Source organism: Eublepharis macularius, chromosome 7, assembly GCF_028583425.1.
Source record: "Eublepharis macularius isolate TG4126 chromosome 7, MPM_Emac_v1.0, whole genome shotgun sequence".
In the NCBI taxonomy this organism is placed as follows: domain Eukaryota; kingdom Metazoa; phylum Chordata; class Lepidosauria; order Squamata; family Eublepharidae; genus Eublepharis; species Eublepharis macularius.
Window position 1 is genome coordinate 50,662,847 of NC_072796.1, and position 27,689 is coordinate 50,690,535.

At 43.5% G+C, this 27,689-nt stretch overlaps 1 protein-coding gene across 2 annotated transcripts in view; it reads right to left on the reverse strand.

Moving 5' to 3' along the window:
- Positions 1-27,689, reverse strand: part of ATP9B (ATPase phospholipid transporting 9B (putative)) — a 243,284-nt gene that overhangs the window by 147,434 nt on the left and 68,161 nt on the right. For both annotated transcript variants that reach the window (XM_054985070.1, XM_054985071.1), the window contains exons 6-7: positions 22,780-22,838; positions 14,093-14,144 (exon numbers count right to left, since the gene is read on the reverse strand). In XM_054985070.1, the coding sequence (XP_054841045.1) occupies positions 14,093-14,144; positions 22,780-22,838 (111 nt within the window). The remainder of the gene's footprint in view (positions 1-14,092; positions 14,145-22,779; positions 22,839-27,689) is intronic.

A 27,689-nucleotide genomic window follows, 5' to 3' on the forward strand; every position in this document is an offset into this window, starting at 1 on the left:
TTGTGTCCACTTGAAGGCTGTGCAAAGACAAGCTACAATGAGCAGAAGAGTCTGTTCCATTGTTTGCAGCGAACACAAGCTATAAAAGCAGTAGATACTTTTCCCATCTGGAGGGAAACTCGAAAGAAAAAAGGGTTGCACTTATCTGTAACTGTTGTTCATCTAGTGTTCTTCTGTGTAGGAACATACGGGAACTGCGCATGCGCAGGCCAGCCACAGATGTTCTAAAGCTCCTAAAAGAATGAGATGCTTGCCTAGCCTTTTTGTCCACTTTCCCCTAGGCACAGCTATAAAAGGTAGGGTGAGCAACTCCCTCAGTTCTCTGAGCTGACGGTGTAGAAAGAAATTAACAATAATAAAGAGGGCCTGGCAGGGAAGGAGGGAGGAATGTGTGCCTGCAAAGAAGAACACTCAATGAACAACAGTTACAGGAAAGAGAAACCCTGTTTTCATTATTGTGTCTTCTGTGCAGTCCCACATGGGAGATTAGTGAGCTAACTTACACAGGAGACGGGCGTGTAGCTCTTCAACGGAAAAGACTCTTCAGGACTGCCTTGCTGACAGCTGTCTCTCTTCTAGAGTCTGCATCAATGGCATAATGCTTGATGATTGTAGACCGCATAGACCAGGTGGCTGCCTTACACAGTTCCACTACAGGGATGCCGAAATTAAAGGCTGATGACGTGGACTATGCCCTGGTAGAGTGTGCTGTAACTTGCAATGGACGTGGTTGTTTAGACTGATGATAACAATCCTTAATGAGTCAAACTATCCAATTTGAAATGATCTGTGATGTGACATTCACACCTTTTGGGGGCCTTTAAGTGAGATAAATAGATTAGAATTCTTTCAGAAAGAAGCTGTCCTGTCTAAGTAGAAGAACAAAACATATTTAACATCAAATGTGTGCAAAAGTTTCTCTGAATCATTTGAAGAGTAGGAAAAACTATAGGTGAGACTACGTCCTGGTTTACGTGAAAAGCAGAGACGACATTTGGCAGAAAAGGGAGGCTCAGATGGAGAACAACCTTATCTGCGAACATCTTAATGAAAGGAGGGTCAAGCCTCAGGACTTACAATTTACTCTCCCTCTTAGCTGAGGTTATAGCCACCAGAAAGGCTGTTTTGGCTGTCAGAACCTTCAAGGAGCAGGTGGCTAAGGGCTCAAAAAGTTTATGCACGAGTGTAGCGAAAACCAAGAAGAGACTCCCCTGGGGAATTGGACTGGATGCTGGAGGATATAGATTAGCTAAACCTCTTAGGAAGGACTTGCATTGTAGTTGGGCAAGGAGAGATTACCTGTATATATTCTTACGGTATACAGAAACAGCCACTAGATGCACCTTAACAGAGGAATTAGCCAAACCTTGGTCCTTTAGCTGGACCAAATACTGTAAAATAGATGGCAATGGGGCTGAGACTGGGTTTAAGCTGTGGTCTGCGGGTCAAATCTTTTCCATTTGGCTAGGTATGATTTCCTGGTGGAGGGTTTCCTAGCTTCCAAGAGGACCTTCTGAACTGGGGAGGAGAAACTCAGTTGGGGGGGTGGGATGAACCAGGCTGTTAACTTCAGAGTGGCTAGCTCATGATGGAAAATCACATTGTCCTGTAGCAGGTGTGGTGTCTGGGGAAAATGGTAGATTCTGCCCTGTGCCATTTGAAACAGAGTGGCAAATCAGGCTTGCCTCAGCAAGTAAGGGGATATTACGATTGCTGAGGAACCTTCCCTCATCATCTTGCTGAGTGTCAGCATCATAAGAGGGAGAGGGGGAAATTCATGGGACCATGGAATCTGAAAAGCATCCCTGAGAGAGGACTTCCCCTTTCCTGCCTTTGAGCAATATTAAGAACATCTCTTGTTGAGGTCTGTGGCAAACAGATCTATCGTGGGATATTCTCATATTGTAAAAAAAAAAAAAAAAGTGGACCCTTAGTAGTTTTCCTTGCCCAATATGTGTATGGCAGAGAAGAGAGGATTCCTGGGAGAGAGCCAGGAAAGCTGTGATTCCCTGTCTGTTCATGTAATGCATGGCAGTTATATTGTCTATGCATAAGTTAATATTCCTGTCCTCTACTAGGTAAAGCAGAGCCTTTAGAGCATACTGTATTGCCCTGAGCTCTAGGAGGTTGATGTGCATAGTGGATTCTTGATGGGACCAAACTTTATTTGGGTAGTTCACGAAAATGCCCCTCATCCCAACAGAGAGGCATCTGTGCAGACTGAAATATGAACCAGGCAGGAACTGAAGGGATTCCCCACTCCCTTCTGCATGTTGTTCCACCAACTCAGGGACCTGTGGATGAGCCTCAGAACCAAGAACCACTTGTAGGGGTTCTGATGGTGTGGGTGGAGCATTCTGATGAACCAGTTCTGCACGGGACGAAGCCTCAGTAGGGCAAGAGGAACTAGCAGAATCAGAGGGGCCATAAAACAACAGTCTTTGAATTTGTTTTGCCTTCTGATGCCTGCATGAAAGGACCTTGTTTAGGGTGAGGAGAAATTTCCCTATCCTTTCCAGGGTACGGAAGGCTAGAGCTAGTGTTGAATCTAACACTGCCCCTACAAATGTCACTTTCTCCCTCAGTTCTTCTTTACCCACCGCTGAAGAAGGATGTGTTCTTAGCTCTGCTCCTCGATTCCGGTGATAGATGCGAGTTTTGGGCCTTCGACACCGTGGGTTTGAAGGCTCTTTTCAAGAAGTGTTAACATTGTGGGACCAAGATGGCCCCATCAGATGAGTACGACAAATGCCTGCTATGTCTGGGTGAGGGCCATGATACCTTGCAGTCTGTAAACAGTTTATGCCCAAAGCGCACAATGAAAAGGCATCACAATTGAAAGCAGCTCTTTGGAAATCAGTCCTGAAGGGCACTACAAACTCCGAGAATATTAATGCTGCAGATAAAGGACCACAGTGCCCAGAAAAGGCCTCCTCAGCCAACTTAGGTCTGTATGGAGCTATGCCTGAGAGTGAGTGTGTATGAGTGGAATGCAATGAGGTGCTTTTGAATATTTTTGGGGTGAGTTTAATAAACATTGCTCCAGTATTCAAGACCTTACTGCCTGACTTTCCCTCTGTCTCACTCCCTTATCTTTGGAGAAAAGCCCTGCTGGGTCAGAGTAGATTTGGGCAGAGGCTTGCTCACCCTTTCTACACATTTGCACTGGGCTCTTTTTGGCCCTGACAATAAAACCTGTCTGTGTACATATGTAAAAGTGTGGAAAGGAGCATACAACAGATACAGCAAACATCTTCTATAGCATGAAGGAGAACGGGACCTTTGGAAGGTGTACTTTGCTCACTCTGTGCATGTGCGCACACGCGCGCGCACACACACACGCGCGCGCACACACACACACACACACTAAAATTAGCACCAAGAGATGGTTCTCCTCTGTTCTTGTGAAAGCCTGAGAACCTCCTTCATTGGTCACCAAGAGGTGGGACATGGTTTACTGGTTGCTTGCCATGCCAAGAGCAGCCAGACTGACAAGTGCTGCTTCCCCACCCTAGCATCAGTGCTGGCCAATGACTAAAAACGTACAGTGCAATACCAAGTCCTTTCTTTGAATGCTTTAGGATGGCAACTAACCCCTATATGGGTTATCCAAATAGGGGTTATCCTATACGGGTGTATCCAAAGACATACAGGTGCTAAGCAACTTCAGTGCCTGTGTATGAATGAAGAGGAGTTAGCTGTGTTAGTCTATAGTTAGTCTGTGACTGAGAAATCAATTGCATATGTAAATTAGGGGATAGGATTAGGTTTGATTCGTTTTTGGAGGGTGGGTGTTAATAGATTTGATGACAGCACTGATCAACTATAATTCTTTATGAAATGAATATTGCTCCAGTACTAATTGATTGCTGACTCCAAAGAGTCAATCTAGTTGTGGCCTTACTTAATAGAGAACCTCGAGAGAGCTTCTCCTTAAAATAAATGGGGTGGGGGAGAAAACCTTGCTGCAAATTGGAATTATTAAATTGATGGTAATTGTCAGAACTGGGAGTCTGGAATGGAATAGGTGGGGGCGTGGGGTCATTGATCAGGGAAACGATTTAAACTGGATTATGGGGATGGAATTAAAACCTGACTTTATAAGGTGCTATTATATACGATGGAAATCATTTAGGCTGTCCCATAAGAAGCTTATCAGGTTAGAGCTGGTACTACCTGTTGCTGCTAAGGGAATATTGTGATGTAATTATGGTGGATGTGATGAGGGCTATTGGGATAGAGCCAGGGATCCCAGTCCTCTGGGGACAGGGAAGGTATGGCGGTGGGACTTGGTCAAAGTGGAGAAGGACACAGAGACATGGTGAGGCTCGGTGCCCTTTTAACCTATGTCCCATCCCGAGACACGCAGGTGTTGGAGCTAGGAAATTAAACCTCCCTCTGATACTGATGTTGTGTAGTGCCAGGTCCATAAATAGTAAGACCAGAATTCTGCATGATACTTTTGCAGTAGCTAATATGGACCTGGTATGCATGACTGAGACCTGGGTGAGGGATGGTGAGACAGTCGCCTTGGGTGAGCTGACTCCCCTGGGATACTCGGTCCTTCATCAGTCTCGAACGGGGTGTCAGGGGGGAGGGGTGTCAATCCTTCTTCGAGAGGCTTTCTCCTTCAGACCGCTCCCCACCCTGGAGATCTCTGGCATTGATTGTGTGGGACTTGTGTGGAGTACCGAGGAAAGTTTGGCTGTCTGTCTGGTGTACCGAGCACCCAGAGCACCTGCAGACACCCTGCCATGCCTGCTGGAGGTGGTGGTGGGGTGGGCCTTGGAGTACCCCAGGCTGATAGTACTGGGGGACTTCAACATCCATACTGATGATGTCACCTTTGCATAGGCTGCAGACTTGGTGTTGGCCATGGCAACACTGGGACTTTCCCAGTTTGTATCGGCCCCCACACATAAAGCAGGCCACACGTTAGATCTGATCTTTGGGATGGGACTGGATGTGGTTCTGGACAAAGTAGAATCAGTGCCATGGTCAGACCACGCAGTTCTGGAGGCTCAGTTGGGCTTGCCCCCCGCCCTCCGCAAGGGCGGTGAGCAAATTTATGCTTGCCCATGGAGACTTATGGATCCAACTGGTTTCCAGAATGCTCTGTGGGAACCAATGCTCCACGGCGGTTCATTGGATGAGCTAGTGGAGGACTGGCAGGGCTAGCTCTCCGAGGCCATCGATGAAATTGCTTCCTGTCGTACTCTTCGCCCCCGTGATCACTAAGCCCCCTGGTACACAGAGGAACTAATGCAACGAAAGTGGGAACTAAGATGAGTTGAGCACGTGTAGCAATGATCTCACGATAAGGAAACAAGAACATCTTATAGATTGCTTATGAAATCCTATGAGATGGCAGTGAAGGCTGCGAAGGAGTTTTACACAGCCTCCATTGCATCAGCTAGCTCACGCCCGGCTAAACTGTTTAATGCGGTACGTTCATTGGTCTCCCTTCCAGGTGGAGACCACTAAAATTTGAATTTGGCTATAAGCTGTGAGGCTTTTGTGAGCTTTTTTGTTGATAAAATCTTGTCTCTCCGCTGCAATTTACCGGCCACTGTTGATACAGTATGTGAACTAGAGGCCCCTTGGCCATCTTCGGGGGTGATAGTCAATCACTTCAGCCCTCTTTCTGGGGAAGAAGTGGACAAGATTCTGCAGGGAATGAGGCCTACCACATGCCTCCTGGACCCGTGTCCGACATGGCTGGTGAAAGCCAGTGTTGACGGATTATGGGATTCCCTGGAGGCTATTGTCAACTTGTCCCTGAGCTCTGGGGTCTTTCCCAGAGCACTTAAGGAGGATTTGTTGAGGCCTCTTTTAAAGAAACAATCGCTGGATCCAGCCAACCCACTCAGTTACCACCCGGTCTTGAACCTTCCGTTTCTGGGAAAGGTGATCGAGCGGGCAGCGAAGAACCAACTGCAGAATTTCCTGAAGAAAACCTCGGCCCTAGATCCCTTCCAGTCTGGTTTTTGCCTGGGTCATGAGGTGGAGACATTGCTGGTCGCCCTCACGGATGATCTTCACAGACACCTGGATCAAAGTGGATCAGCACTGCTGATTTTATTAGATCTTTCAGCAGTGTTCAACATGATCGATTATGACCTTTTGATCCACCACCTCGCCGATGGGGGAATTCAGGGGACAGTACTACAGTGGCTTGTCTCTTTTCTTCATGGTTGGGGGCAGAGGGTGGTGCTAGGGGATAAGTTATCGTTCCGTCAGCCACTAGTATGTGGTGTGCCGCGGGGGGCGATACTCTCCCCATTATTGTTCAATATCTATATGCGGCCCCTCGCCCAGTTGGTGCAGAGTTTCGGGCTTGGGTGCCACCAATATGTGGATAACACCCAGCTATATCTGTTAAGGGATGGCCCACCTGCATCTGCTCCAGATGTCCTGGAGCATGCTTTTGAAACCGTGGCTGGATGGTTGAGGCAAAGTCGGCTGAAGTTAAACCCTGCGAAGACGGAGATCCTGTACTTGAGTTGCGGAAACGTGGATTCAGGACCCCGGCTCCCTGCACTCGATGGGGCGCTGCTTACGCCAGATCTGAGAGTCAAGAGTGTGGGGGTGATCCTGGATACCTCCTTGACAATGGAGGCCCAGATCACTGCAGTTGCCAGGTCCTCATTTTTCTATCTTCAACAGGCCAGGCAGCTTGCCCTGTATCTTTTGTCCCGCGACTTGACTACAGTGATCCAGGCAACGGTCACCTCTAGGTTAGAGTACTGTAATGCACTCTACGCAGGGCTTCCCCTGATCCTGATCCAGTGGTTACAGCTGGTGCAGAATGCGGCGGCATGTGTCATCACAGGATTGCTGATGTGTGAGCATATAATGCCGGCACTGCGTCAGCTGCGCTGGTTACTAGTGGAGTACCGAATCAGGTTACCGGATCAGCCCCCCTGGCCGGCTGATGGTGGAATAGGCCCTCCCCACTACCAATACTCCCATTTAGTAATCTGCTTTACTGCTAAGATGCTCTGGAGATGATTAACCCGGCAACAGAGAGAAATGCGGTAATACAAGGCTACAAACAAAATGTTACCCACGTAAACTTACTAACGTATTCAAAATTTTATTAACAATAATGTATAGGCACGTAACAGTATATAGAAATTGCTCACTGAACCGTATAAATACTTGACATCAACCCTGCTCACAGTTAGAAAACCATTTACACCGGTGCTAACCACTAGGCTTTGCCTCAACAATTGATAAAGTGCTTAAGTGCTCTTAGTGCTAACAATATGAATATTGCACAACAATGTAAAGTGCAAATGCAAGTAAAGCACCATACGAACACTAGTCCTTCCAACAGTTTGTGAGGTCCTGAGCACCGTGTGTCCAACTTGCAGGGAAGAAACGTTGCCGGAGATTTTTTTCTTTTCACTCCAGGTGACTGTAACCACTACACAGGTAGTTCCTTAATATTATTTCTTCTTTAATAATGCTGGTGTGGGAAGGGCAGAATAGAAAACATAAATAAATAAATAAATAAAATATCGTTGCAAAATAGTAAAGAGTCCAGTAGCACCTTCAAGACTAACCGATTTTACTGTAGTATAAGCTTTCAAGAACCACAGCTCTCTTTGTCAGATGCGTCTGACGAAGTGAGTTGTGGTTCGCGAAAGCATATGCTACAATAAAGTTGGTTAGTCTTAAAGGTGCTGCTGGACTCTTTATTATTGTGTATGAATGGGCAGCATCAGAGAAGAGGTGGGCCTTAGTTGACACCCTAAGCCTCTTCTGTCCCAGTCATGCCAGCACAACATTTTGTCAGCAAAAAACTTGACCTAATTTAGAACATACACAGAGGGCCTTTGGTGATGGCTTGAGATGGCCTGAGATGGCCCTATGACATGAAAAGCAGTAAGAGTGATGTTGTACTTGATGTACCCCTGCCACAGGCAGCAGCAAAGCTGTTCCAAATCCTGGCTGCTGTGCCACTGATATAGCACATGGTGTCATCAGTGGCCACTTATACTACTTTGCCCTACAACCAGGGGATAAAGGCACAAAGCGATTTTTAAACCAACAGAAGTTTGAGATGACCGATATGTAGCTGTTTATGAAATCACCAGGGTTTAATGAGTGGGTGCATAGTTGCATAGTGGGTGCCACAGCCTCAAAGGGAAATGTCCAGTTAGGGGGAAGAGGGAGGTACAACTGGGGCACTTCATTCTACACTGAAGTCTGCCACTTGAGAGTGTGAAGTATTCTCAGCTACGTAAGGAATTTTTCCTCAGAGTAAATCATTGTAATGAGTAGAGACCACGAAGCAGTAAAGCCTGTTTAGCAGTGCCTTGTTCATTGAAAGACTGAGGAAGCCAGATCTTAACTCTTCTTAATGGTAGGATCCTCTCTTTCAAATGATGTTCCTAGGGGAGTGCCCCTGTAAAGGACTCCTGTACATTTCTTGAAGCTGCTTGACATGTAATTCTAGAAGGATTTCGGTCTGTTAGGCTAGCTGGTATAGTAGTTTAATGTTTTGCCTGCACAGTTTTAAATGATGTTTTTGTTGAAAGTTTATGAGTTTTCATTTATTTTGTGTTTAGAAAAGTATAAAAGCACCAGGACCTGTGTTGAACTTGCATGTATGGGTGTGCAGGAGGGAGTCGATTCATGTTTCCTGCTTCAGGTTTACCCGAAGCGGGAAAAAAATTCGGAAATACCTTAATTCCAAAGTGGCAAGCCGCTTCAGAATTAAGGTACTTTACTCGCTTCGGTATGCTCTGTAAATATTCAGAGCATACTGAAGCGAGGGAGTCAACTCTCCCTCCCCTACCCCCACCCCCCCTGGGGCAACCCTTCCACCTCCACCCCCCTGGGGAACCCCTCCACCCCCCATCCACTAACCTTGCCTGGAGGGTGGGTCAGCTGTGCTGTGGGCTGCTGACGCAGCGGCGGCAGCAGCACAAGGTTGCGATGGCCTGGAGGCTCCAGACCGTTGCAGAAGTCTCGTGCTGCTGCTGCTGCGGTGGCAGGTGTGGCACAAAGTTGCTGCGACGGCCTGGAGGCTGCAGGCTGTCGCAGCCTTGGCGCCGCAGTGGCCATTTGAGGGGCAGGAGGGGCTTTCTCTGCCTTCTCCAGCCCTTCCTGCCCCTCAAATGGCCACTGTGGCGCCAGCGCGCCGCGGCCATTTGAGGGGCAGGAAGGGCCAGAGGAGGCAGCTCTGGCCTTCTCAATGCCTTACAGGTTCAAGTGGCGGCAGCTGCCGCCAACAAAGTAGGTGGGGGTGGGGTGATGTTTAAAGGGCCCCGCCGCTGCTTGCAAGCAGCGGCGGGGCCCCTTTAAACTCAGCACTGAATTCTGGATTTCTGATTCTGGATTTCTGAATCGGGGCCAGATTCGGATACCCAGAATGTTTCCGAATCGGCTCCACTTTGGGTATTTTTACCCGAAGAGAATACCGACGCGCACAGCCCTACTTGCAGGTGAAGGTGGCAAAATAAATTATAATAACAAATGAGGAGTATTTCTTATCACCTATTCCAAACTTTGAGATATACAGTTCTTTCTCAGACATATTTTAAAATTTGGCTCTGCTTAGTTAGGATATATTCATGCTGTCTGTCCAGAGTCCTGCTATAGTCCAGCATCCATTTACCCAACAATGTTAATACTCCTGCGAGCTAGGTCATCTGTAAATGGGTAGTTGAGGCAAAGAAAAGTGGCTTGCCTCAAACCACTTAGTAAGTATATCTCCATTGCAATCCCAAGCTATCCTTTATTCAGAAATCAGTCCAGTGGAGCAGCGCAGGAAGCTGGTTCCCTAGTAAGCGTGCTTTGGATTTAAACCTAAACACACTATTATTAGTATGTTTAGTATTAATGCTATTATTCTGCTTGTGTTTGTTTTTTAAAAAATGGCTCAATCACACAAAAGCTATATTATTCAGTGGCTTGAGATAGGTGTCAAAACACTGCTAGCCTCAGTTAAATCAAATGTTAAAACTGGAATAGGAATTGAGATATGGGAACAGATTAAAGTAGTTTGGACAGATTGTTGGCAGTCACTTATGCCCTGAAGATAAAAGTTTATTTGGCCGTATGCGCAGAACTTCACTTCAGTCATTTGTCATTCTCTGTAGCAATACATCTCCAAAACTTTTTTTTGTTTCAAGACAGGTAGGTTTTATAGTGTATGGTTTCTACACATAATAGGAATTTCAAGAACACGTGCCACAAGAAGCTATTAGAGCTTTATTATTCTGGAGCAGTCTGCTTAGAAAGAGATAGAGTGTGACAATTCAGTTGAACAACTGAATTTCAAAATAATGCCATATTCTCTGTATCTTTCCGAAAGTTTAAAGTGCCAAATGTCTTTCTGAAGAAAGCGCTTAACAGTAATCTTCAATTATAATTTGTAAATGCAACAAAAACCAGTATTTGTTACTATTAGAGAGCTTATTATTAAATATAGTATTAATTATTTTGTCAGGTTCTGGTTACTTGTTGTAACACAACATATTTTAAGAGTCTGTTTTCTACAATAAATTATACTTCACACTATAAATTTTGAGTTCTTTTAATTAGTTGATGCATACTTATTAAATAAGAAAGGAATATCTCAGGTCTTGAGAGGACATAGCTATAATGAACAATACCTGACACAGCTACAATGAGTAATACCTATGCAAATAGAACTACATGAAAAAGTTATATTTCTGAATTTGGACCAAAGGCTAATGATGTATTAATTTTTTTAAAGTATCTTACCACCAAAAAGCTATAAAAATGTTTAACTTTAATAATAGATGCAGAATAATATACTGAAAACAGAAGTAGCAATAAAGTATTTAAAATATCAGCAATACATGAAAAATAAATCTGTCAACATTAGTTCATGCTGGAGAAACAATTCTCCTTATTTTAAAAGCAATTATTGGCATATGTTCATGAAATGGGTGCTTTAGAAAACATATCACCAACACAATTAGTGGTGGTTACCCAAACCAAATCATTCTGCAAATTTTTTGAAGCAAGTTATTTTAAAAATTACTTTTATTGATCAATAGTTCTGTGGATATCTTTTCTTATTGTACAGTGCTAAATACTGCATTAATCTTAGAGTTGAAAGGACCACCAGGATAAGCTAGTCCAACCCCCTGCCAACGTAGGAACTACAGATATAGTGTCACAGACAAGCATCTAATCAATGCTTAAAAACTTCCAATGATGAAGAAGCCCAGGCCACCAGTTTGTGGCCTGCGGGGGTGGAGGGATGTGGCACATGGCAGCCAACTTTAATCCTGGGGGTCTGGCAGCTCCCAGCTCCTTTCAAAACACCCATCCAGCCAATTAGCAGTGAGCTGGCCGGGTTTGTGCAGGCAAGGGTTTTTGCAGCAGGCAGACCTGAGGGTCGCATTCTTCCCTCAGGTCTGGCAACAGGGTCTACATTCAGGAGTTGCCTAGGCCCCCTCAGCACTTAGCTCTTAGCCAGCTTTCCATCCATTCATCTCTTTCTGTATTGACTGGGGGCTCTGTACAACCATTGGAACTGGATGGAGTCATATTCCTTGGCTGATAGGGTTTCTAGTTTCTGTGACTTGCACTGGGGTTTTATTTGCTAATTGTTTTCTTGCTTTGTCACAACTTTGGGTAGGAGCGTTTTTGGCATTGGGCATGGATCCTTTGGGGGGGGGACATGGCCTGCAAGCCCAGTTTCCCCATTGTTGGAGATCCCCTTAAGGGATCTTGGGGATGAGCCATGGTAGGGACATGCCCAGCTCGGAAGCTGTCAGGGCATGCTCGCTCTCAGGTGGCAGGGAATCCACATAGATGTGTGTGACCACGTGGAGTCCCATTTACTGTCATCTCATGGTGCCTCCCTAGCAGGCAGGGTTAGGGGTTTATTGGCTGGCAGGGAGGTCAGCTGATGCTTGAATCCATGCCCTATGTGTCACCAAGGCTCCATAAACTGAAAATCAATAAAGTTGTGGCCTTAATTCCAACAAGTTGTCTTGTGTCTTCTGCCATGCCTTGCCCTCACTCCTCGCCCTGTTGATGCTGGGCCTGCAATCCACCACCTTATGAGGGAAACTGTTCCAGAGTTGAACACACTGCACTATCAGGAAATCCTTCCTCAAGTTTAATCAAAACCTCCTTTGATGCAATTTATATCCATTAGTCCAAGTCCTGTTAGACTGAGAATATATCTGTCCCATCCTCTTTATGGCATCCCTTCAGGAACTGGAAGGTGGCAAGCATATCATCTTGCAAGCATCACTTCCGCAGTATAAAGATTCCCAACAAATCCCTCACCAGTTTTGTTCCCCCATGTTGGACTCGCTCCAGTTTAGCAACATCTTTCCTAAATTGTGGTGCCCAACACTGAACACAATACTCCAGGTGAGGTTAACCAAGGCAGCATACAGTGGCAACAATAGCTCGAGTTATCTTGAGACTACACTTTTGCTAATGCAGCCTGAAATGATCTTTACCATTCACTTTTTACCATTGCTAGCTCATTTATTTTTATTTTATTTTGTTTTATTTTATTTATATTCAATTTATATTCCACCCTCCCCACAACAGCTGGCTCAGGGCAGATTACAACCAAGTTTAAAATCATATTTCATTGTATATGCCATTTAGTAAGCTTATGGTCCATCAGAACACCCCAGTCCTTTTCATAAGTAGTACTATCCAGCCAGATTTCACCCATCTGATATTGATACAACTGATTTTTATTACCCAAATGCAACACTTTACACTTGTCCCTATCAAACTTCATTTTAATTGCCTGAGCCCAATCCTTCATTCTATCCAAGTCTGATTGAATGCCATTTCTATCCTCCAAAGTATTACCTACTCCTCCCAATTTAGTATCATGTGCAGATATGCTGAGCACATTCTGTATTTCCTCATCGAAGGCATTTATAAGGTTGTTAAACAGCACTAGGCCCAAAACAGAACCCTAAGGCACCTCACTTGTCACTTCCTTCCAGGCTGACAGGAAACCATGAAGTATCATTCTTTGGGTATGATCAACCCATCAGGCCTTAACCCACCTAATAGTAATAGGGTCTCTAGTCAGTATCTCACCAACTTCTCAACAAGAACATAATGGAGTACCATGTCAAAAGCTTCAGTAAAATCCAAATAGACCACATCCATATCTTTCCCATGATCCACCTAACTAGTAACTCTATTGAAAAAAAGCAATCAGATTGATTGACATGGCTTATTACTAAGAAAGCCATGCTGCAACTTAACAATCACACTGTTTTTGTCAAGATGTTCAAAAGAGACCCCGCCCCCTCTTAATAATCTGTTCTAAAATCCATCCTGGAACCAATGTCAAAGTAACTGTCTGATAATTTCCTGGATTATCTTTTTTTCCTCCAGGATTTTTCAAAAGAAAGAGAAGTTCTGAAAAGACTTCCACCAACTCCTTCAACATCCTAGGATATAATTCATCAGGTTCCAAGGACTCGTATGGATTTAAAGCAACCAGCTGTTCCCAGTCCATATTCCTACTTATTCTAAATTGCCCTCTACTTAATCATCCCATCCCTCCCCTCTCTGTTGTATATTAGTTCCTCTACAAGAAAAAACAAAAACAAAGTAAGAATTTAAAAGTCCAGCCAGTTTACCATTACTCATTAAAACTTGCCCATCACCTCCTCTAAACAGACCTACCATTTCTTTATCCTTCCTCTTCCTCATAACGTTGTTATTCTCTCACCAACTGAAGCTCATTTTGAGCCTTAGCCCACCTGACTCTCTCATCAGATCTCAGCTACCCTGCTACAGGCACCTCTATTCTCTGCTTCCACTCCCACTTAACTCTGCTAAACCTCAGATCATCAAAAAGCCCCCTATGAAGCCAGTCATATTTTTAACAGATGAATATAATACTTATTTGTTATTTTTTAAAATAGAAAAGGAGGTACAGAAAAGGGAAGAAGGACAAAAATTAAGAAGAAAAAAAGATGAATATAATACTTAACTATTAAAATGAGGATACTTTTAAAAATGGGGTCAATATAGAGGGTAGAAAATCAAGATGCTAAGGTAGCAGTATAATAAGCCTTATAATACATAAGACCAAAACTTTAAAAAATACCTGTTTTTTCTGAAGTTCTTAGAAACACCATGTCAGATGGGATTCGCTGATTCTGTTGGGGAAAAATATATTTGGCATAATTTGTTATGTTCAGTAAGGTATATAAAACTATATTAAGATCTTAGACTAATACTGTATAAAGTTAAAATAGAATTTATCTGACAAACTTACATTAAAGACTTAAAATTCTGAAATGAATTTTTGAAAAAAAAAAGTATACAAATCAGTAATTTTCTTATTATTGAAGCATTTCCATAAGCTATTGTTTCTAGCATAAAGTTTCTAGCAAAATAAATAGCATTATGTGACACAAGCAGAAGAACTGGGCTCAGAAGCGGCACACCTTTTCAAGCCAGCTCAGTGTAGTGTAGTGTAGTGGTTAGACCCAGATTCAAATCTCCACCTTGGAAATCTGCTATGGAAGCTTGCGGGGTGACCTTGGGCCAGTCATACACACTCATCCTAAACTACCTCACAGTGTTGTTGTGAGGATAAAATGGAAGAGATGTATGCTGCTTTGGGTCTTTACTGGGTACAAAGACAGGGCACAAATGAAGTAAATCAATCAAGATCCTTTTGGCAACAAACAGGCAGTTCCCTTCTATGACCAAAAGCATTCACTGTAGGGAGAGAACTGAACTCTGAGACTACACACCCTAAAATATATTTCCTTAGAGCTCCCCCATGGATTCTTTAGGCAGCAAAAATACCCTTCAATATCCATATTTATTGCAGGATACAATTTTGTGTTGTAGAAACGTACGTCTACTTTGTCACAACTTTCATTTATGAAATACAGACATGGGGAAAGGAAGGGACCTATGTCTCTTTTCAAAGGACTCCTTAAAGCGTTAAATACTATTTTATCCAATCACAACACATTCACAATTTATTTTAAATATTTTGACATTTTCAGTTGAAAATATTTGCTCAAAACATCTTTTATAGTGCGAATACACTTAATCTTAGCCAAAAGGTCAAGAAGCAAGTGTATAGTGCAATTTTTTTTTACTATCTAGAAGTCGGGTATTTTTTAAAACAGTTGAACCATACCTTTAAAAAATAATCCATACATTAGCCCTTTATTCTCTTTCCAGGACTATATCGGTAAATCTTCTTTCTCTTTATGAGGTAGACATAGCAAGATGGGGATTTTAGCATGCAGAATGTGGCTGGGATTTCTCCCCTACTTAAAAAATTCAAGGGATTCAATTTAAACTTCCCCATCCTCCCTGGAAGGGATTTGTTTTCAAGTGCCAGTGTGTCTGAAAACAATTTACTAATATCCATGCTGACTGCTACTACGCCATATTGAGTGTCAAATCAGCTAACACAGCACCAAAGCCCCATGCCAACAAGTGGCTTGTAGTCTATTCAGCTACCTGGAACTGTAATCAATGGAGAAGTTGTTTTGAGAAGCATCCATGGGATAAACAGGACCCAGGATTTCAGAGCATTTGTAGTCATGAATACTCAGTCATGCAGTAATGTTACATCTAACAATTTGAGGAATACGGCCACAAATAACTGATACAGGCAAGTATCATGTTCATTTAGCTTCTTCAATTTCACATCATGAAAACCTACCAAAATATTACGACTTCAAGGTATGCTGTGTTCTGCATAGAAAGAGAAGCTATTCTGATATTTGAGATAAGCTAAACGGCATGAAAATGAATTTTGTTTCACCACCCCCAACAGAAAAGAGGCATAATGAAAACATTAGTGGATCGTGCAAGATGGCTATGTGAGCCGCACTTTCTCAATGAGGAAATTAATCATCTAAACCACGCACTTCAGGCAAATGGCTACTCCAGAAATGAAATTCGAAGAGCAATCAAACCCAGGATGAGTCAAACAACCAAGGAAAAACAGTCTCCTACAGGAAAAGTGTTTTTGCCATATATCAAAGGAATTACTGATCAGATGGGAAAGCTTATGAAAAAGCATAACCTTCAAGCAGTATTCAGACCCACCCGAAAAATACAACAGATGCTACGATCAGCAAAAGACAGTAGAGACCCCCTCACCTCTGCAGGAGTATACCGTATACCCTGCAGCTGTGGACAAGTTTACATCAGGACCACAAAGCGTAGCATCCAGACAAGAATAAAAGAACATGAAAAACACTGCAGACTTGGACAACCTGAAAAATCAGCAGTGGCTGAACATAGCCTAACTCAAACAGGGCACAGTATCTTATTCCAGGACACCAAAATACTGGACAACACTTCCAACTACTTTGTCAGACTGCACAGGGAAGCCATTGAAATTCACAAGCATAAGCAAAACTTCAACAGGAAAGAAGAAACCTTAAGAATGAACAGAGCATGATTTCCAGTTCTGAAAAACACCAGGCTAACAAAACATTCTATCCCCGACAATAGCCCTGCAGAGAAGATTAGCACATCAAGTACCAATCCATATGCAAAAGAACCTCCTCTGGATACAGTGAAGCCTCCCGCCATTAGCATTCCACACCCTGGGAAACTCTTACAGGATGACTCAGCTCAACCCCACCCCTCCTGAGGAGATACAAATGACCTACATCTTTTCCACACTGTGACACTGGGAGATCTCTGTCTTTCGGTGCTACACCTCTGAAGATGCCAGCCACAGCTGCTGGCGAAACGTCAGGAACTACAATGCCAAGACCATGGCAATACAGCCCGGAAAACCCACAACAGCCAATTTTGTTTTGCTCTGTCAAAACTTTTAATAAAAATGTACTTCTTATTTTAAAACTGTTAGATGGTTCCAATATTGAAAAAGAAACTATTTTTATATAGCAGGATACAAAGAAAGAGTACAGCAAAAATATAAATTTTACTAAAGAACATGAACTGTATTGTGTAGTCAATAACTGGGAACCCACTATCTGCAAAACTGAGAGGAAAACCAAAAGGCAACTTCAGAAGTCAATAAATCATTCCTTAAATGACAAACATAAAATCAGATGAGCTGTCTTTATATAGATTAACTATACATCTTTACAACTTCTCTTTTTAATGTTGACATAAACCTTTTAGTCACATCTCAGGTTACTAGCTTTATCCTTTAAAACTGTTGCCTGTTAACAAGCTGAAGCTTTGACAAAAATACAGTGCTCTTGCACATCACCAGACGTAATTAATCTTACTATTCTCATTACAGTGGCAGAACACCAATAAAAACAAGTTCTCATATTTGTCAATTATAAGTTCCAGATATCATCATTGTCACTGGAACAAAAGAGATTTTTAAGTTTTAAGAAAAACAAACCCTTGCATACACATTTTAAAAAAGATCTACCTTAGTGCTGGTAAAATGGATATTAAATAAAATACACCCTAATGCTAAGAGTGAATTGGTAAGAGGAAGAAAAAGCTAAAATGTTCTAATTATGAAAAATGTTCTCATCTGCGCACTTCCAGAGTTTTAATGAATATGTATTATAGTCTTTATTATGTATACTTGCTTTTGTGTATGTATAGAAAGTCCAAAGTAGGCACCTAATAGCAGGAAAAAGAGGAGGAATTATTGTTCCCTGTTCCAACTAAGTCCTTCTCTTTTTAAAATGCTAAGTATTTTCCTATGATACAAGGAATGCATTAGTCAAAGTTCAGTTGAAAATCCATTCTTTAGCATTCTGGATTAAATCGATTTAATGTAGTGATTATAGCTATCCTAAAATTAACGTGTTCTGAAAAATCTGTTCCTTTGCTTGTTTTTATGCCTTAAAATGTTTTTGCTTAAACTTTTTTTTTGCATGTCAATGGTCCACATATGGATCTTTATCAGCAATGATCTGTCAATTCCTCAGCAGAAGTGCTGCTGTCAGGCTAGAAGTGCTGCCAAGCTAGAACTAGGGGTGTGCAACCCCAAAAGATAAGGGTTTCCTGATTCTGGTTTACCCAGAGCAGGAAAAAAATTCAGGAAACCCGAAACCCAACGTGGCAAGCAGCTTTGGGTTCGGGTATTTAAGACAATTCGGGATTATTAGGGAAGATTTGGCCGTTGTTTCCAATGGGAAATGCTGCTCCTGGCTATCCAGGGGCCTAGGGGGTCATTTTCTTCCCTAATAACACCAAATTTGCAGGGGACCCTCTCCCAACCCTCCTTTCATGACCACCTAAGTTTCAGCGAGACTGGACTTCGGGGGGCCATGTTATGCCCCCACAAAGTAGGTCCCCCCAGCCACCACCTATCTCCATTATTTTCTATGGGAAAAATTGCGGGGAAGGTTCCCAGGAAGCTAGGGGTGGAATTTTGCAAGCAAAATGCACAAAACCTGCAGGGGACCTTCTCCCAACTCTCCTCCCATGGCCACCCATGTTTCAGGGAGATTGGACTTCGGGGAGCCATGTTATGGATCCCCAAAGAAGGTCCCCCCAGCCAAATTATTCCCTATAAGGACTAACTTCACACCAGAGAATCACAATAAGAAAAATTTGATTAAAAATACACAACAGAACCATATGAAGCAAGTGAGTGAGCAACTAGAAGTGAACTAATGAACAACCTCCCTCAGTGCAGCCAAACTGATGAAAGAGGAACAACTTCACTACAGAGAATCATCTATTGAATTCAACCCAAACCAAACTGAACTATGTGTTGAAAACTAGTGGGCTGTTCTAGGAGGCTGGGGGTGGCATTTTGCAAACAAAATGCACCAAACTTGCAGGGGACCTACTCCTACCTGCCCTCTGGAGATCACCCAAGCATCAGGGAGATTGGACTTAGAGGGGCCATGTAATGGTTCCCCAAAGAAGGTTGACCACCACCCCTGCCACCCCACTTTCTATTGTGGGAAAATGCAGACTCCCACAATAGAAACACATGGAATGTGTCACCCATGGCCACTGGTAGAAACCCCTCAATAAACCCCAAAACAGTCCAACAAACCCAAAGAAACTCCTCAAAATTTCCCAGCTCCTCCAGAGCTGGCTGGCCAGCCACTTGCCATGCTTCCCTACAGAGCCAACCATCGCAACAGATTCACACACACACACAAAATCAATTTTAAAAAATATTTCTTAGTAACAGCAATAAATTAAAAACATCACATCACTGTTAAATCACCATGTACAGTCCTAGATTAAATCAACCCCCACCATCACACCAGAAAATAAAAAATATAGGACATTCAAATCACAACATACAGCCCCTTACCTTGAAACAAATTCTAACATCACACCAGAGAATCACAAACCAAAAATATTTTTTTTAAATTTCATTTCTTGGATTTCTGGGAACAGCATTAATAGCACATTCAAATTACAGCATACAGTCCCCCACCTTGAAACAAATTCTAACACCAAACAAGAGAATCACAAACCATTTTTTTTAAAAAAAAAATTCATTTCTTGGATTTCTGGGAACAGCATTAATAGCACATTCAAATCACAGTCCCACCTTGAAACAATTTTTTTTAAAAAATACTGTCCTCCCAGAGAATCCCCCAATCGGGAAGGGAAGAGCTGCTTGCTGCTGCAGCGACTGGCTCTTTCTCTCAGCCAATCCCCCTTCCCAGATCACCTCTCTCCTCCCTCCCTCTCCTGCTTCTCTCACTCCCCTCTTCCCCCTCCCATCAATTGAAGCCTGTTCTCCTGTCCCCCGAGTGGCAGGAGAATGCGAGTTATCAGTCTGACAGACCCCACACTGGCCTCAGCCCATGGGCTGAACCTGGCGCGGGGTCTGTCAAACTGACAGCTGTCATTCTCCCGCTCAGGTGGTAGAACAGGGCTATCAGTTTCACTCACCTCACACTGGGTTCAGCCCATGGGCTGAACCCAGTGCAGGGTCTGTCAAAGTGACAGCTCTCGTTCTCCTCCCGCTTGGACGGCAGAACAGGGCTGTCAGTTTCACTCATCCCACACTGGGTTCAGCCCATGGGCTGAGGCCAGCGCGGGGTCTGTCAAACTGACAAATGTCATTCTCCTGCCACTCAGGGGACAAGACTCCTGAAACTCAGGGGACTGCCTTACAGTGGCTTGTCTCTTTTCTCCACAGTCGGGGACAGAGAGTGGCGCTTGGGGAGAAATTGTCACCCCATCACCCATTGGTGTGTGGGGTCCCACAGGGGGCAATACTCTCCCCTTTACTGTTTAACATCTATATGCGCCCCCTTGCCCAGCTGGTGCGAAGTTTTGGGCTTGGGTGCCATCAATATGCAGATGACACCCAGCTGTATCTGATGATGGACGGCCAGCCCGGCTCAGCCCCAGATGTCCTGGAACATGCATTTGCAGCCGTGACTGATTGGTTGAAACAGAGCCAACTGAAACTGAACCCAACAAAGACGGAGGTCCTATACTTGAGCCATGGGGGACTGGATTCGGGACTCCGGCTCCCGACCCTCGATGGGGCACAGCTTGTGCCTGTTCCAAGGGTTAAGAGCCTGGGGGTGATCCTAGATGCCTCCCTGAAAATGGGGGCACAGGTCACAGCGGTTGTCAGGTCTTCTTTTTTCCACCTGCGGCAGACCAACTTGTCCCTTACCTGTCTACCTGTGACTTAACTACAGTGATCCAGGCAACAGTCATCTCTAGGTTGGATTACTGTAACTCGCTCTACGCGGGCCTACCCTTGTGCCTGACCCGAAGATTACAGCTGGTGCAAAATGCAGTGGCGCACATCATTATGAAAGCACCAAATAGGGTGCATATTACACCAGTATTGCGCAAGCTGCATTAGTTGCCAGTGGAGTATCGGATCAGGTTCAAGGTTTTGGTATTGACCTATAAGGCCCTGTGCGGACTGGGGCCAGCGTATCTGAGGGACCGTCTCTCCCCGTATATTCCCCAGAGGACTCTCCGATCAGGAGAAAAGAAATTGCTATCAGTCCCTGGCTCCAAGGAGGCCTGCCTGGCCTAGACTAGAGTAAGAGCTTTCTCAGTCCTGGCTCCTACCTGGTGGAACACTCCGTCTACCGAGACCAGGGCGCGGCAGGATCTACTATCTTTCCGCCGGGCCTGTAAGACAGAGTTGTTCCACCAGGCTTATGGCTGAGACTGGGCCTCCACTGGCTGGAAGATATAACATCTACTCCCCTCCCTATGAGAGCTGCCCACCACTGTTCTGAAGCTGCTGCCATGTTCAATTGCACTGTTGCACTTTTTGTACTCAACGATATTGCCGCCACCAAGAAAAGAGTGCTGCTATTTTTAATCTTTATACAATGTTTTTAATGTTTTATGTTTAATGTTTAATGGAATGTTTTAAATGTTTTAATGTTGTTATCCGCCCTGAGCCTGCTTGCGGGGAGGGCGGAATATAAATACGATAAAATAAAATAAAATAAATAAATAAATAAGAGAACAGGGCTGTCAGTTTCACATGCCCCTCACAGGCTTCACCCAATCAGATGGAGCCTACACGGGGTGTTTTGAAACTGACAGACTTCTCCTGCCGCTTCGGGGCAACAGGAGAAGGGGGCTGTCAGCTTCAAACACCCCGCACCAGCTTCAGAAGCCGGCGCCAGATGTTTGAATTCCATGAACTACGAACCATGAAATGAATCGTGAACTGGTAAAAATACATGGAGGTTCATGGTTCAGCAATGAACCACAAATCAGGTGGGGTTTTCTTTGGTTTATGCCCATGTCTAATCAGGAACTTAAATTGAAAAATATTTTGCTAAAATGAAAGAAATTACTTAAATGTTGTATAAGAAAATCAAATTTGGGGATGATTCACACGTACACGTACATTACATAATTAATCAAGAGCTAATGACTCTCAAATGAAGAAAATACTCCTAAAAGGCACTGTGTTTGAGGTGATGTGAATCTGTGAATGCTTTTTCACACATGCAAGTCCTCATTAGATGTTGCAGTCATCAGAGGCCCACATCAATTTTCATTCGTGACGGATTAATTTTATGTAGTATAAAATTAAAGGAATGAATAGGTATTAACCGACAATTACACAAAAGCAAATGTGCTAGGAACAAATAAGCAGCGAATGAAAAGAAGAAAAAATGAAAGCAGAGAGGCAAGGACATTCAAACATAAATGTGAATGTATAAACATGTATCAAACTTATGGAATCTGGGGATTGACACTCTAAAATTTGCTTATGTAACCTAGTCATACTATAGCTATATACATTATTTTAGTACTGCCATTTTCTATCCTTCATAATGAATGACTACTATGATTTAACTGATTTAATTTGTATTGCATATTTGGTATATTTCCAAGATGCCTGACTAAACACAGAATCTATTCAGGTGTTTCATTCAGGTGAGAGCTAATGACTATAAAGTCATTACTAGTCTTCACCCATCCCTTCCATTTCCCCTCAGAAAGAAACAAAACTAATGGAATGAAGTGAGCCATGTTTAGTTGAACACTGCATAAAAATCAAGCAGCCAGGGAAACAGCACATTTAAAATACAGTACATGGCAGTGCATTTGTTATTTTTAGTCCACAGTATGGGGGAAGAAGAAAGGAGTTCAATAGCTTTAGACAAATATTGGAGTAAGAAAACTCCTTGGAATATAATGCCTCAACAGATTTGCTGAATACCACTGCAAAAGGCAAGCAATGTAACTCATTGTATCATTAAATCTTTGACAATTTTGTTTCTTTATTTTCTGTCAAAGGGGAGGTTTTAGGAAGCATGGGCAGTTGTCCACAAAAAAGATACACAGATAACATCTAGAATCTTGATTATCTGAAATATGTATTTTAAAAACAACCACCTTTTCCACTATGATGAGGTCTCCAACTTGAATGTCTGAGCTTTTAACTTGCACTTTACCTTTAAAAAAAAAAAGAAATGTATAAACGTAAGTAATTATTAGTAATTCACAGAAGTTCTTGTGTTAGTTTACTCCAGCAGAGCTGGTTTGTAGAAATTTTTATTACAACAAAGTTTAAAAAAACTATTTTAATGCATGTTGTCTTAAAGTAACTAGCATCTTTGTCAGTCTAATCACGCTGTGTTAAAAGATTACACTTAATTATCACAATTTTATGAGGAAAGAAACTGAGAGGCTAAATGACATGGTACAAAAACAAAGAAAGCCACTAGCAGTCAAAATTACACTTCTGAATTTACTGGGTATCCCCAGGCATAACATCTCTTCTCTTTACATTTTATAATTGGATGTACATCTTTTCCAATTTATAAATATTTAAAACTAAAGTCTTGATCAAGCTTCTTGAACAGATTTTCATAAAATTTGTGGATATGAAATAGACTTCTCGGTTTCTGTCACATTAATTCTCTTATGACGATACACAGCATAATGCAATGCAATGCAGAGTCATACAGGTGATCCAATGCAGATTACCCTTATCTTGCGAAGTCAAAACTGCACTTTGGAGTGAGTTAACCCGAAACCATATTGTGGGAAAAACTGATGAGATGAGTTGGAAGCTCAATGTAGCAAAATAAATGTTTTCTTAGGAGGAGTAAATATATCTTAAATCAGGAAAATGTGAAAGACTTAAAATTTGAATGTAGGTTTTCTCTGACAACAGTCTCCTATGGTCAATGCAACAGCCATGAAGATTTGCTGAATATGAGGGTCTTAATTACCAAAGATATACCAGATTTCAGGAAATCCTACTTTGAATGCCCTAAATTTGACTTTCCAGCCAAATATATTGTAAGTAATATTTATTCCCTTGTACAATCTTGGGCATACACAACTTTTTCATTTAGAGTGCAAGCTATCATGCAATTAACACAAACTCAATTATTTAAGGTTTCTACTGACAAAATGCCTTAATTAGAAGGACCTAGTCCACACCAGGAAACATATCTTCAATGCAAGTGGATAACAGTTCACTGCTCAAGATATGTCTTAATTTAATGTTTCTCATTTGTTCAGATGATGCATTTGTTCTTATGATGCATTCTTATCCTATCTTTTTTAAGCCACAGTGAATTACAGGTATTGCAACCTGCTCTTCTGCAGAGGAGTTAGCCGTGTTAGTCTGTGGCAGCAAAATCAAAAAGAATCCAGTAGCACCTTTAAGACTAACCAATTTTATTGTAGCATAAGCTTTCGAGAATCAAGTTCTCTTCGTCAGATGCATGATACAGAGACTGGTCAAATATAGAAGAGGAGGGAGGAGAAGGGGAGGAGAGAGAAGAGGCAATTAGGGGGGGAGGGGGAGGGTGCAACCAAAACATTCCTTTGCTAGTATATGTAAACATCTCCTTTTGGTGTGTGGATCAGTTGGCTTCAAAGGAGTTTGCCTTGTTAGTTTGTAGCAGCCAAACAGCTAGGCCATCCAATTCCAATGCAGTATGAGCCTTCGATAGCCACGAAGGCTTTTGAAAGGTTTTGAAATTAGAAATGGAAACGTCCAGAAACCAGTGGGAGAACACTTCAATCTACCAGGACATTCCATCAAAGACTTAAAGGTCGCTGTGGTTCAACAGAAACCTTTCAAAAACAAAATCCAACGGGAGGCTGCTGAACTGGAATTCATATGCAGATTTGACTCTGTCAAGCTGGGACTGAATAGGGACTATGAATGGTTATCACATTATCACAGGTAACAGATTTCCTTTACAGAGGCGGGGTCTGGGGGAGCTCAGTGGCACCTGGCGTGGGCTTTCGGGGACCACAGATCACTTTGTCAGATGCATCTGGCAAGGAGAGCTGTGGCTATCGAAGGCTCATACTGCATTGGAATTGGATGGTCTAGCTGTTTGGCTGCTACAAACTAACAAGGCAAACTCCTTTGAGACGAACTGATCCACACACCAAAAGGAGATGCTTACATATACTAGCAAAGGAATGTTTTGGTTGCACCCTCCCCTCCCCCCCTAATTGCCTGTTCTCTCTCCTCCCCTCCTCCTCTTCTATATTTGACCAGTCTCTGTACCATGCATCTGACGAAGAGAACTTGATTCTCGAAAGCTTATGCTACAATAAAATTGGTTAGTCTTAAAGGTGCTACTGGACTCTTTTTGATTTTGCTCTTCTGCAGTATGTCATATACATTTATAATTTTAAGTTCACAGTATTTTTTGTATGCGGCAACAGGAACATCTGTTTCCAATGCAAGCAACATATGAATTCAGGTAACTTTAATCCCATGTCCACTTTTTACAGTAAAGTTGCCAGAATATCTATAAATAACTTCCATTTGCTATCTGAGCCAGTATATATTTGATACCAGTTCACAAAACACGAAGTATATAATATTATAACTTTGAAAAGACAATTTGAGAAAAACATCAAGTGCAATTCACTGCATAAATAATTTCTGCAAACTATTTTTTCTTCTAAACACATCTCACTAACTAAAAATATTCCTCACCATCTGTGTAATTGGCAATAAAAAAGTCCAAAGCTGTCAGAACTGGCTGCATATCCAGTCTTTATAGTCCACCAAGGCAAAAGCCTTTGCCTAAAGCTGTATATGGAACTAGAACACAATTAAATGCCTATCATAATTCATTATACTTGAATGGCTCAAGAGGATTGTAATGATTTTTAAAAAATCATGCATGTACCAATATTTTACAAGAGATCTCAACAAAAAAGCACACAAAAATAATGTCAAATTTTCAAATTGCTAAACTGAAAAGTGACATAATAGCAAAAAGTGTTTCAAGATCTGAAAATCAAAATAAGTTAATGCTACTTATAAAATGGGGAAAAGCTTTAATTTTCATAGTAAGTAGCATTTAAAGAAGCATATCCAGGACTTTTTTTGAGCCGGAACGCGCCGGAACACCGTTCTGGAACCTCCAGAAAAAAGCCTTGTGACTCATGCCCCCCCCCCCCTGGTGCCCAAAGACTCCTGCTTCCCCGGATGCCTGCTCCTTTCTCTTTCTTTCTCTCTTTGCTTCCTTCTTTCTGTCTCTCCAGATCTCTCCTTCCTTCCTTCCTTCCTCTTTCTTGCTGCCACGCCCTGCTACCTCTCAGCTGTTTGGCGGGCTCTAACAGCAGCAGTAGCAGCAGCAGGGCTACTCTGCGCCTGCTTCCCTGGCCTTTTCCCTTCCTTCCTTCTTCTTTCCCTCCCTTTCTCTTACTTTCCTTCTCTTTCTTTCCCTTCCTCCCTCTTTCCACATCCCTCCTCTCCTTCCTTCCTTCCTGGTTCTTGCTGCCCGGCCCTGCCGCCTCTCAGCTGTTTGGCGGGCTCCACTGAAGCAGCAGAGCGCCTGTTTCCCTGGCCTTTTCCCTTCCTTCCTTCCTTCCTCTCTCCCACCATTTCTCTTACTTTCCTTCTCTCTTTGCTTTTCTTTTCTTTTTTCTTTCTTTCTTTCTTTCTCTCCCTCCCTCCCTCCCTCCACATCTCTCCTTCCTTCCTTCCTCTTTCTTGGTGCTGGGCCCTGCCGCCTCTCAGCTGTTTGGCGGGCTCCACCAGCAGCAGTGGCAGCAGGGCTACTCTGTGCCTGCTTCCCTGTCCTTTTCCCTTTCTTCCTCTCTCCCTCCCTTTCTTTCACTTTCCTTCTCTCCTTTCTTTCTTTCCCTCCCTCCACATCCCTCCTTCCTTCCTTCCTTCCTCTTTGCTGCCCCGCCCTGTCACCTCTCAGCTGTTTGGTGGGCTCCACAAAGCAGCTGAGCTCCTGCTTCCCCAGCCTTTCCTCTTCCTTCCTTCCTTCCTCTCTCCCACCCTTTCTTACTTTCCTTCTCTCCTTGCTTTTCTCTTTCTTTCTCTCCCTCCCTCCACACCTCTCCTTCCCTCATTCCTTTCTTTCTCTTTCTTGCTGCCCCACCCTGCCACCTCTCAGCTGTTTGGCGGGCTCCACTGAGGTAGCGGCAGGGCTACTCCAGGCCAGAGACCTGGGGCCACTGGTGCCCTGCTTCTCCTGCCCAGTTCCATTAGGAGACTCTGGAGGGGCGCTGCGCTTCCAGAGCACTGAAGAAAACAAAGAAGAAACCAGAAACAGCAGCAACAACTTTGGAGAGGGGGCGTGGGCGCAGGGCCCTAAGCAGGCACTTCTCCAGGGCGGAGGAGCAGGTTGAAATTGCATCCAGAGAATAGGAGCAGGTAGGGCCCAGGGGAGGGGCGCAATGGAGTGAATGTGTTGGGGGGGCAGATGATGCACAGGGGTGGGGTGGGGGAATGCAACCTGGACGGGACCCACGAGCCTCCACAGGAACTGCAATCAAAAGCACAATACAGAAGAATCCATCCAACTGGCTGCCCCTCGGTTTTTATGCACACCATGGGGGATGGATAGGCAGGAATTGCAATGGAGAATTCCTTCCTTTCAAGCCCAGTGCAGTTCGGGGCATTTCCTCCTCTTGGCTTTGAGCAGCACCTGCAGCGTGAGGGGTGTGCGATTGAGCATTCTTTCTCCTTCCCCCCCTCCCTGAAATTGTGACGTGTTTGCCCTTTAGGGCTCAGCTGAACCCTAAGACAAAAAAGTCCAACGGGCCAGTGCTTCCTGACCAGCCCTCTTAGCTGGGGAAGAGGTCTTGGTTACGAGAAAGGAGGAGCTGGCGGCGGTGGGGAACGAGAGACTGTGCTTTTGCTGACACATGCTGCTTCTTTCCATGGTTGTTGATGCATTTGTCTGGCTGCCAAGGGGGCTTATCTCTTCGTGCAGGGCTTGAGGGCTCCTCAAGGTTCAGCAAGGGCTGTAGAGGGTCTTCTCTAGCTTCCCCTTCCTCCTGCTTTCACATTTTAACTGGAG